The 11,791-nt window shown below is 36.4% G+C and overlaps 1 protein-coding gene across 2 annotated transcripts in view; it reads left to right on the top strand.

The window, feature by feature from the left end:
- The window catches only part of ipo13b (importin 13b), a 114,041-nt gene extending 104,953 nt beyond the window's left edge, over positions 1-9,088 (top strand). Inside the window, exons 18-20 of one of the 2 annotated variants that reach the window (XR_012396123.1) lie at positions 1,827-1,916; positions 4,218-4,399; positions 7,880-8,204. Coding sequence is in view for 1 of the 2 variants with exons in the window: in XM_002665780.8 (XP_002665826.2) it covers positions 1,827-1,916; positions 4,218-4,399; positions 7,880-7,976 (369 nt within the window). In the remaining variant the exon portion in view is untranslated. Of the gene's footprint in view, positions 1-1,826; positions 1,917-4,217; positions 4,400-7,879 lie in introns of both variants that reach the window. The other variant, XM_002665780.8, reaches the window with a different exon arrangement.
- The last annotated feature ends 2,703 nt before the right edge of the window (positions 9,089-11,791 follow it).

The raw sequence follows: 11,791 nt of genomic DNA, 5'->3' as shown, positions 1-11,791 counted from the left end.
GGCATGAACTAGGAAACATGACAGTGGTTTTCTTGTTAGCAGAGTAGCTGTATATAATCAAAGTAAGATATATGAAAAAAATAACCAGATTTTTTACAAATGAAGCATGAGCACACATTGCTTTGCATCTTATAAGCACAACCAAGCCTTAAAAATACCCTCTGCACCACCCCTTTAAATGAAGATAAGATTGACGCAGTTTCTCCTACCGCAGCAAAATCCTTTTTTACTTTTGACATTTGTCATGTCTCTTTGAGCTGAATACTAGTATCCTGAAAAAATATCTAGTCAAATATTATTTACTGTCATCATAGCAAAGATAAAATAAATCAGTGATTAGAAACGAGTTATTAAAACTATTGGGCTCTATTTTGACGGTCCATGCGTAGAGCGCAAAACGTAGGGCACAAACGCTTTCAGGGCGTGTCAGAACGCGTTTTTGCTAATTTAAGGACGGGAAAATCCGCTTTGCGCCATGGTACAAGGTCTAAAAGGGTTGAGTTTATGTTCTTAATGAGTTAAAGGTGTGTTTTGAGAATAAACCAATTAGAGTCTCATCTCCCATTCCCTTTAAGAGCCAGCTGCGTCGCGCCAAGAGCGCATTCACTATTTACAGGACGCAAAGTAAGTCTAAGTGGAAAAAATGAGCATTTCACTAGCAAACAGCTAACAGTTAACAGTTTTTTAACAGAAAACTGTTAAACAGAGCATCTACTGCGTGAGAATGAGAGATAATCGATCTACTTTCACATTCGCTCTTGGATAGGGAAACCTTTACGCACAGACATCAATTAGTCTATAAGTAATTCATTGCGTTTGTTAAGTGCAAATATTCGTTTCAAAACTGTTTCTAAATTCAGTTCTAATTTCCAGCAAACGAATAAATGAATAATAATAACAAAGTGTGCTCAAAAACCTGAGTTATACCTTAAAACACATGCTGTGCCCCATATGGTCTAAAACCTGACAGGTGGGCAAATCTAAGCTTGTTTTTAATAAAACAAATATAAATATGGATATAATAAATAATACCGCTAATAATAATAACATTATACAAAAGCAAATTGTTATGAATGAACTGAAAAAGCCTCCCGAGATGAAGACATAAAAGCAGTGATTTTTCATATTTATGTAGGCTAGAAAATAATGTTTTGTAATATTTTAATCCTTTATATTTATCCTATATCTATTCTTATTATATCCTATATATATCCTTAATATTTAAATTCTTTCATATGTAAAGATATTTGCCTATTGCTCTCTTGTGCGTATTAAGCAGTGTGTAAGTGAGGCGCAACTCTGCGCCGGAGTTTAGACCGGGTTAGTTTTGGTCTAATGAAAAATCTATTATAGATTCTCAAAATAGCAACGCGCCAGCGGTCCGCCTCAGAACGCCTCCTTTTTTAGACCAGAACGCCTATGAGCACACAAATGAGCGCTAATGCATTTGCTAATTAAACAGCATAGCGCAACGCCTCAAAACAACTCTTGCGCCAAGCTGAAACTACCAAAAGAATATTGTGCCGCGTCTTGCGCCACACTGCGCCGGGTGTATGATAGGGCCCATTATGTTTAGAAATGTGCTAAAAATCTAAACAGCACTTTTAGTAAACATTTGAAAAGAACACAAAGTTTTACAGAAGGGATTCATTAAATTAATTTAAATTAATTAATTAATTTAAAAGTTCACTGCCTTACAGTTTTTGATTAAAAGGGCAAGATGAAATGCTCTTAGTGAGTGGAGTTCAGTTTGTTTCTCTGTTTCCATCCTGTAAATCTCTTGATAAATGCTGTGTGGTGTTTCTTCATGTTGTCCTTCACCTCAGTCCGAGCTGATCCCGCACTGCGCAGACATTCCTCCTCTGGCTCGGGTGGTGCAGGAGGATGGAAAGCTCCTGCTAGTAGCTGTGCTGGAGGTGAGTGCACAAATTCAGCTGAAGTCTAGCACAGGAAACGATTAATAATGTATCTGTTCGAACAAAAATGATCAGCCAACATGTTTGGTTTCTTAGCCGGGTGAGAAAAATGGCCAAAAAATAAAGCTGACAAATCGTTAAAGGTCCCGTGAAGTGTTTAATGTGCATTTTTGTTCGATTTTTGCTGTAATCTCAACTGAAATACGAAAAGAGGGTATGGCATAGAGTAGCTCCTCCTCTTTTTAAAAACAGCCAATAGCGTCTTGTTTTTATCACAGCTCTGCCAGTGAGAGTGGTTGAGCTCAAGAGCATCAAATTAAAAGCAAATGAGAAGCATCTTGAACAGGGTTGGGCATTTCAGACACTATAAAGCATTTGATTGGTCAGAAGATTCAATGAGAAACTGAAGTATGAGGTAATGGTATTGTTGATCTTTTTAGGCGGAAGTGACCAACTGCATGCTTTAGATGTTTATATCAGGGTTTTTATCTTCTAAACACAGATGTTGTCACTGTTTTGGAGCACACTAGCTTATAGATATCTTTAAAACTAACATACTGATACGAACATGCCCCGGTTTCACTCTTCCTCCAGCCATACTCATTGCACTGACTGAAATAGCTTTCTCGCTGATTGTGGAAAGCGATGCGATTTGAAACTCATTCATTTTAAAGCACCATGCAAAGGCTGGAATACATATACATATGTTCATTTATACATATACTTATCTATGCATAAACCACATGTGCTCACTGGAAAAACAAAGTCAACTAGATTGTTAAAGTTCGTTGAGAAAAACTTTGAGGCTGGCTTGAGAAAGCCTGTTGGTAATAGTTTATTTAGTTTAAACAGTTTTTAAAATTATGAATAGATAGATAGATAGATAGATAGATAGATAGATAGATAGATAGATAGATAGATAGATAGATAGATAGATAGATAGATAGATAGATAGATAGATAGATAGATATATAGATAGATAGATAGATAGATAGATAGATAGATAGATAGATAGATAGATAGATAGATAGCATTACTAGCATGTTAAAGTACTTAGCTAATCATTATTAACATGTTGCTTGTCATTGCTAACCATACAGGATTTATGGTGTGCGAGCGTGAGTCAAACAAGCCAACCCCTGCTTCTCTACAATGTTCTGATGCTGAGATATAGCTGCTGTTATATCGTTGTAGGTTAGTCTGTTTTGTTGCTATGGAGTTGATTGAAAGCTTAGACTGATGATATATCAACTCTTTTTGCCAGTATGAACAGTTAAAAACAGCCCCCATGTCTCTGTAACACTGCAGCATGACGATATCAATCTGGGCCTCTATAATGGCAGTCTATGGGACATTTGCTAGGGTGCAGTATCTGGTTGTTAAGCTAGAAAGTGGTTAGATTGTGGCTAGAAAGTTAAAAGAGTGGCTAGACTGAGTTAAATGAGCTCAGCCATTAGTCTGCAGGACCGTCTGATGCAGATTTATGAGCTCACAAAGTTTGATTCAATGTAAGTCAATGAGAATCTTTTGAATAGAAGTCTATGGCACAGTTTCTAGGGTTCGAAAGCGGTTGTTAGGGCGTTAGAGAGAGTTATGCAGAGTTATGAGGTCACACAGTTTGGTGCAATGTTAATTCTATGGGATTTTTCCGACGGTCCCGGGACGTTTTTTGGAAAACCGAAAGTCGGATCAGTCTGAAAAGATATAGCAACCCGAGTCAGACCAGTTTGGAGGTCTGGTGTGAGTTTGGAGGTCATAGCTCGAAAGCTCTAGGAGGAGATGCGTTTTGTTTTTTAGTCTCAGAAGAAAAATAGGATTTCACACAAGCCAGCCTAATAATTGCACTGACAAGACATTTCTATATAGTAAGCAGTATAATCAAAGTTATTAGGTTAAATTGAAAATCTTACAAAATTATATTACTTAGTAAAATAAAAACTAATTATTACAAAGCATTTTCGATTTTGGTTTTCAACCAAATTCATCCAGATTACTGGTTTCTGAATTAAATTTTCAGCCCAGCAATGTTCAGCGCACTGATTTCACCATTGCACGGAGTGAAACTGCTTTCACACTGAACATGGAAAGCTCTGCGCTATGAAACCCGTTCATTTCAATGCACTACCCAAAGACCCAAGGTTTGTTGCTGTGCTGTGGTTATTTTATTAGCCTGTGAGGCGATCGTGCTACCCACCGGCTTGTATACACTATACACTGTGTCGGCCAAAATTTGTATTATGATTTTTATTATTATTATATTATATTATGTTTTTAAAAAAACCTGATGTGTTTGTTGGGCAGGCCATCGGCGGTCAGTCATCCCGCAGTCTGATGGATCAGTTTGCAGAGGTGCTCTTCTGTCTGAATAAGCACTGCTTTACTCTGCTGACGGTGTGGCTCAAAGAGGCTCTGCGTTCGCCAGGCTTTCCGTCCTCGCGCGTGTCGGACGAGCAGAAAAACACCTTCAGCCAACAGGTGCTCAGGTGAGAAGAGTCCATGTTTACTTTTTCACACAATTAATCTTTTGTTTTTTGTGATTTATTTATTTATTACAGAACAAAGCGAGCATACATACCTAGCACCAACTATATACAAGCCAGCATTTGCGTTAAAGGAAAATACATAAGGAGTTCAATAAACAACAATAAACAGGAGAAGAAAAAACTCAGCGATGAGAAGTGATCTTTATACACCTCTAATATAATACTTTTTATCTTTCAGTACACTTTAGTTTATTTGGTTATTATATAAGAAATGTTCTCGATAAATTCACGCCATACTTTGATTATTTGGTTTTCGGCTCAGTTAATTATGAATGTCAATCAAAGTGTTTATTTATTCGTACGGATCACACCCCACGGTTTGGAACACTCGTGACCCGCCAATTATTACTTTTTTTTACTTGTAGATTAATCCAAAATTTGTAACGATCGCAGAGAGATAGTCTCTTGTGTCATTCAAATCACATGTATGAAAGCTTTTGGGCTTTCCTGTGAAATATGATAATGACAGAAGATGTTGTGGTGGGTTATTTAGGATGTCGTGGGTTTCTCAGGTTATTAAAGGTGTTACATGTTTACACTACATGTTTAGCCTGCATTAATGCATTCAGTGTAAGCTGCACGATTAACCATTAAAAGATCGGGATCTCAACACCCACGCAACATGAATTATAAAGGATGGTGATTTGCATATGTTTATTAATTCTTCAAATTGCTGCATTCAAATCTGAAAATGCAAAACTCAAAGAGATTCAGTTTTTAATCTTTTGAGTTAATTATGAAATTCTGGGAGAACAGTTTATAGTTTCGATATAACCACTGATGTTTATGGTAAAGATTATAATCGCCATCATATGCATTTAACTTGACGCTCAAAAATGAAAGTTGTAGGCAGCAATTGCATTGTTTAACCAATAGGTGGCGACAACCAGCCATCGAAAATATGCCACTGAATAATTCTCCAAAAATGATCATCTAGCAATGAAACATGAAGTTTTATGAGTGAAGAACTGAATCATCTATTGGAAATGAGAATGAGAAAATATATATGGGTTGTACAAATTACAATGTTAGATTTCTACATTTATGACCTGTTTCCACTGAGTGGTACAGGACAATAGAATTTGGTACGGGTCACCTTTTTCAGGCTTGCGTTTCCACTGCCAAGAGGGTACCAAAGGTGCGCATGGTGTATGACAGAAGGTTTCATTCGACATAATTCTCGCTTGAGGAAATGTCTACAGTAAAGCTTTATGGGTTGTTCACGTATATTAGAAGCACTTCTCACAAAACAGATGCTTTATACACATAAATACTTCTGAATAAACATATATTACTAACTTTTCAATGAACACGATTTGATTATAACTGCAGATTAATAGTGCAAAATAGCCTACTCTAACATCTGCAATTATATAAAATAAATAAATAAATGCAACATTTATTAACACATACAGACCCTTACAGTTTCTGATATGTTACCATTTACAGAAGAACTAGACACAGCAGACATTTCGTCCTTATTTAGGTTAAAAAACAACACGAAATATAGCCGACAGTCAGTGTAAAGCTCTCATCTGTGTCTGTAATCTTCGCCGGCACATGTAGCCTCTGTTAGAGGGTCATTCTGTCATTCTGAGTTCATAATAGTATAAAAGGTGATGATAATAGTTAAACAATGCAGTTTGTTCATGTTTTAGGTTGCTGAAAGAATCATTTGCTCCTTTTTTTTTGCTTCTCCTTTTCGGCTTCGCGCTTCACTCTCGCATTTGTCCATTTCTGACAGGATCGGATGTCAGAAGCACGTCAATAATCAAGCGCACATTATTATCATGAGCTCAAGAAGTTTGTTATTTCAAAAATAGACGCGTGGCGAGCCCAAGCAAGAAAGTGAAACCACTCGCGCTTTAGACAGCCTTGTAAACAACTACGGGGTACAGGGCAGATTTTGATCTTCTTGTTGGCTTTGTGGCTGTTCATCAAGACGATGACGACGAGGTTTGTTTGAGCTCGGATCGGCCATGGCTTGTTATTATATGTATATATTATTACAGTGTAATGTCTTGGCTGTGTTTTTAAACGTGGCGGTTTCTTTGTTTTCATTCTCCTGCTTGCTGCTAGTGACGTATCTCTGTAAACCAATAGTGTTCAGTTGCGCGTCTAGCTCTGTCTTTTGGTACCCTTTTGTTGTGCTAGGTACCCTTCCGAAAGGCTACTCAAAAAGTGATACGGTTCGCTTTTAGGTACCTTTTGAGTAGAGGTGTGAACCTATACTGGTCTTACGGTTCGGTTCAGTTACGATTATCATGTCTTCGATTCGGTTCAATTTGATATTTCGGTGCATCACGGTGCATTGACGATGCTTTCCATATACAGTGTTATATTTTAGAGGAGAGGCTATAACAAGCTGTCTGTAAACACACAGACACACAGCAACACACTGTCTCTCATTCAAACACAAACATAGACAGCACCAAACAAACAAACACACACACACACACACACACACACACACACACACACTTAAGCCCTCGCAACAGGGAGAGATCGCGAAGAGCGGAGCAGAAAAACAAAAAAAAAAACTAAAAAAAGAAGCACTTTTCCGACGGTCCCTTGCAGAGAGCTCCTCTCAGCGTGAAACAAACAAACACATATTGCGAGGGCTTAAACGGAGCAGTGCTCGTAATGTCGAGCGAAAAAAAGAAAGACAGCTGTGAAACATTACCAGCTTTGTCTTTTTGTAGGAAACACACTTTAGATCTTTTTAGGGTAAGAGGTTTTTGAGTTATTGCTGTCTGTAACTGAATGTGTGTCAAGAATATCAAAAACAAAACCAACTGAAGCGCGCTTATTTCTGGCGCCCCCCTGGATATACAGCGCCCTTAGCATTTGCCTATGTTGCCTATGCCACGGGCCGGCCCTGAGTTGGCTGAGTGTTGTAAATACCGGCGCTCACCTCCCTCGCGACAGAGAGCACAGGAGATAAATGACGTCAGTACATAATAACCGGTTATGATTATTACTAAACCGATACTGAATTGTCCGCATCTGCATCGCGGTGCACCAAAGAAACAATTAATTTTGACACCCCTAATTTTGAGAGTAGAAACTTCAATAAAGTCATACCCAACCGTACCGTACCACTCAGTGTAAACGGACTATTAATGTTATCAGCAACAGTAGCAGTAACATTGAATCTTTTACAGAACTGAAATTATTACTATTTATTTTTTTCAGCTGATTATTTATTCATTTAGTTTTTAATAAAATCAAGCTTTTAAGTTCTGTTTGTTTAAACCAAAAGTGTCTTGCAGTACTATTTTTGTAATAAATGTAAAACAAAATTACATTTTTCTCTTCCCCTTTTTTGGCTGATTCGGAAAATGATCCAATCTGTGACTATAACTATAATGTGATCTGATACACCACTAATAAAGACTATGTTTTCTCCTTTTTTCTCAGGGAGCGAGTGAACAAGCGGCGAGTCAAAGACATTGTGAAGGAGTTCACACTGGTGTGCCGAGGACTTCACGGGACTGAATATGCAGCGGATTACTAAAACCCCCTCTAAAAAAACTACAATTCCCAGAAGCCCCGGGAAAAAAATCAATACTGTGTCGGAAACTGAAGCGCCAGGCCTCGCGCTCTTCCTCCAGCTCTCTCTGTCTCTTTCAGCCTCTCTCGCATTGGGATTTCGGGCCCGAACAGTCGACGTTTCCCACAATTACGGCATGTTCGCTGGAAACCGTTCTCCGATTATCCCGCGTTCGATCTTCCGTGGCTCTCGGGCTGTTTTATTTTCCGCCCTGTGATCATTTGCATCCATTTGAACGAAGAAATAGCATTAGATCAATGTTTTTATTTTTGATTTTGGACATATATACACAAATATATATATTAAAGTATATATATATATCTATAAATAAATGCACATAATAATGTAGTGAAGCGTGGGGTGTGGAGTATGTGTGCTGCTAACAGAGAGAGGGACCAATACAGACTGAATTTTTGTTTGTTTTTTTCCTCTGTGGCTTTATATCTATTCTCTATATCTGTCCGTCTAACTCCTCACGCTCCATTCTGACAAAATGTTGTGGACTTTTTTTAATCAAAGGATTATTATGATTGTTTTTGATATACATATATATACATAAATTAGGTCAGCAGTGTATTTGGGGGACTAGTAAAGGCTGGGCGACACACACAGAATGAGAGAGAGAGATGCATCTCATAAAAAAAATGTAAGTCAAACTTTTTTCTCACTATTTTGAGGAGTTGCAAATTCTCTTCATAGTTGCAGAAAACAAGTCGGGATTGCTAAATATAAACGAAGGATACTTAATTTCTCACAATTCTGAGTTTATATTTCAAATATTTCACTTTTTTAATCAGAATTGTGACTTTTTCACCAATCACAACTTTATGGTCTCACAATTATTCTTCATAATATGCATTTCTGACTTGATTTTCATAATTTCCTGATGGTTTAGATTTGTAATTCTAAGTAAAATCATAATTGCGAAAACAAACATTCAGCTTTTAAATTTCTGACTTTTGAGGTTTTTTTTTTTTTTGCAATTGCAATACTATGATTTCATCTTCAGTCATAAACGATTGATTCTTCTTTAGTTACACTAAATACTACAAACACTGGGTCATTTTAACCCAATATTGGGTCAAATAAGAATAATTTCAAATTTGGGATAAGTTTTTGGTAAACTAGTTAAGCTAGTTATTAGTTTAAAGTACCCTTATTAACCTAGCTGTTGGGTTTTTGTCCGTATTTGACCCAACAGCTTAAACAACTCAGCACTTTTTTTTGTGCATAAATGATGACAGAATGTTCAAAAATCAAAAAAGAAAAAATGAAAAGTGTAAGAAAAACACTTTTCTGAATTTACAAATACCAAAATGAAATGTACACACACACGCACACAAAAATAATAATCCCTTGTTTATTTACAACCTATCGTGCAATTTTAAATTCTATGATTACTTCAGTTACACTCAAAAAATACTGGGTCATTTTAATGCAATGTTGGGTCAAATGAAGACAAACCCAACATTGGGATAAGTTTTTTGATTCAATTTGAAGTATTATTTTTTTTGTCCATATTTAACCTAGCGTTGGGTTACAACAATCCATCATTATAGATATATAGATGCAAATCCAAACATGCTAGATATTTACTTGTAAAAAAAATCCAGAATTGTGAAATGAAGCCAGAATTGCAAGATATGAACTCTTGATTATTCTGTGTACTTGTCCTTGCAATTCTAACTTTCCTTCAAAATTATAACCTTTTTTATTAAACTTTTTCTTCATTTAAAATTAAAAGATACAAACTCATAATTCTGGGGGACAGAATGAAAATCAAAACTAAGAAAAACTAGGACAATGAAATTGTGAGAAAATCTAGAATACGGAAATTGAAGGAAAAACAATGAAACTAAAATTGTGGGAGAAACTAGGACAATGACATCGTGAGAAACTTCGATACTGAAATTTTGAGAAAAACTAGGACAATGAAATTGTGAAAAACTAGGATACTGAAATTGTGATAAAAACTTGGATACTGAAATTGTGGGAAACTTGGAAACTGAAGTTGGAGGAAAAACAATGAAACTAAAATTGTGAGGAAACACTAGGATACAGAAATTGTGAGAGAAAAAAACTTGCCAGAAGAATATTTTAAATTGCAACGTTTCTGAATTGATATCTACCAAGATTAAATTTACACACAAACACAAAATAATAAGCCCTTATTTATTTACACCTGATCATGCAAATCCAAAACACTGGGTCGTTTGGTCAAATAAGGTCAAACCCAACATTGATTTTTCAATTCAGTTTAAAGTACCCATGTTTAATCCAAAGTTGAGTTAAAACAACCCAGCATGTTATTCGAGTGCATACATGTTGACAGAATAATGGTTTAGGAGTGACCTGCTTATTCAAATTCATCTGGTATGCACACAAACACACACTCAAAATATTATTGTTCAAACTACTTACTCCAGATGAACAGAAACAACAAGTCTTTTTGACACAACTTAATTGTTTTATGTTCAATCTACTTCAATTTGTAAAAACTAAGTTAACTTCATTCCTTCATGTTGCTCCAACACAAACCTGATCGTGTGTAAGCCAGCGTTTTTATAGTGCACTCATCAACTCCAACCATAAAATCCGTTCGGGTTGTTTCAACACAAATCAATTAAGTTATCTTAACAAATTTAAGTTGATTGAACATAAAGCAATTAAGTTTTCCCAAGAAGAGCTCAAGAATTGTGTTGTTTTAGCTCATTTGACATAAGTAGTTTAAATTAGTTTTTTTGTACACACACACACACACACACACACACACACACACATTATACCGGAGTGCACTGAGGAACTAAATAGCACATGTTTTTCTCTCTCTCTCACTCTTTCTGTGTGTCTGTTTTTCCACCCAGCCGCTGTTTGCCGACATGTAGCATGTGTGTTGCGTTGCGTCGGGGCCCAGAATGTGTCCTAATTAGTGGACAAGGGCCGTCCTGTGCTGTTCATTTACTAGTGAGTCACTGAGTGAGGACTAAGAGAGAGACGGAGACCGAGGAGTCACTTGTACATTAGGCTTTTTTTGTTCTCTTTTTCTTTTTTGTACCTTGTTTTAATTTATTAAATACATCTGAGATGGCAGCTCTGGGCTCTTTGGTCTGTTTGCATGAGTGAAGGTGTAAATGCGGGATAGCTCATGTCTTAAGTTGCACAGGTGTATGCAGTTGAAGTCAGAATTATTAGTCCGCCTGTATATGTTTTCAGACAGCTTCTCCACAAATAAGAAGCGGGAGAAACACACTGAAAAAAGTGTTGCATGCAGAACTGCTGCAAACAATCTATTCGTGTTGAATTTAAACAAATTAGGTTGAATAATGCTCTGTTTTTCAATTTGTTTGTTTAAATTCAGCCCAAAAAAATTGTTTACAGCCACTTAACGTAAAAAAATTGAGTAAATCCAAGGACTCATCTTTGAATCTTTTGTTTTTAGTGCATTGTCTCCGAAAAATAATTCCAGAAATTTAATTTTGCATGATATAGGTATCAAATTCAGAACATATACTCGGGACATGTGTAGCTTTTAACTTTCTTAACTTTGTTTTTTTAACTTTCTTAACGTCTTAACTTTTTTTTCATTTTGAGCATTATAAACTCTGATTGATAATAAAGCTCAAAGTGTCTTCTTTCCAAAGATACATGAACTGTGAATTTAGAACAAATCATTCAGCAACTATTACTGGGGAGTCCGCAGGGACTTAGAAGTATTAAAAATTGATCAATCATTTTATAGAAAAAAAGTATTAAAACGTCTTAAATGCTATTTTACAAGG

This window comes from Danio rerio, chromosome 20 (genome assembly GCF_049306965.1).
Source record: "Danio rerio strain Tuebingen ecotype United States chromosome 20, GRCz12tu, whole genome shotgun sequence".
Taxonomy (NCBI): Eukaryota; Metazoa; Chordata; class Actinopteri; order Cypriniformes; family Danionidae; genus Danio; species Danio rerio.
This window is presented reverse-complemented; position numbering and strand designations above follow the sequence as displayed.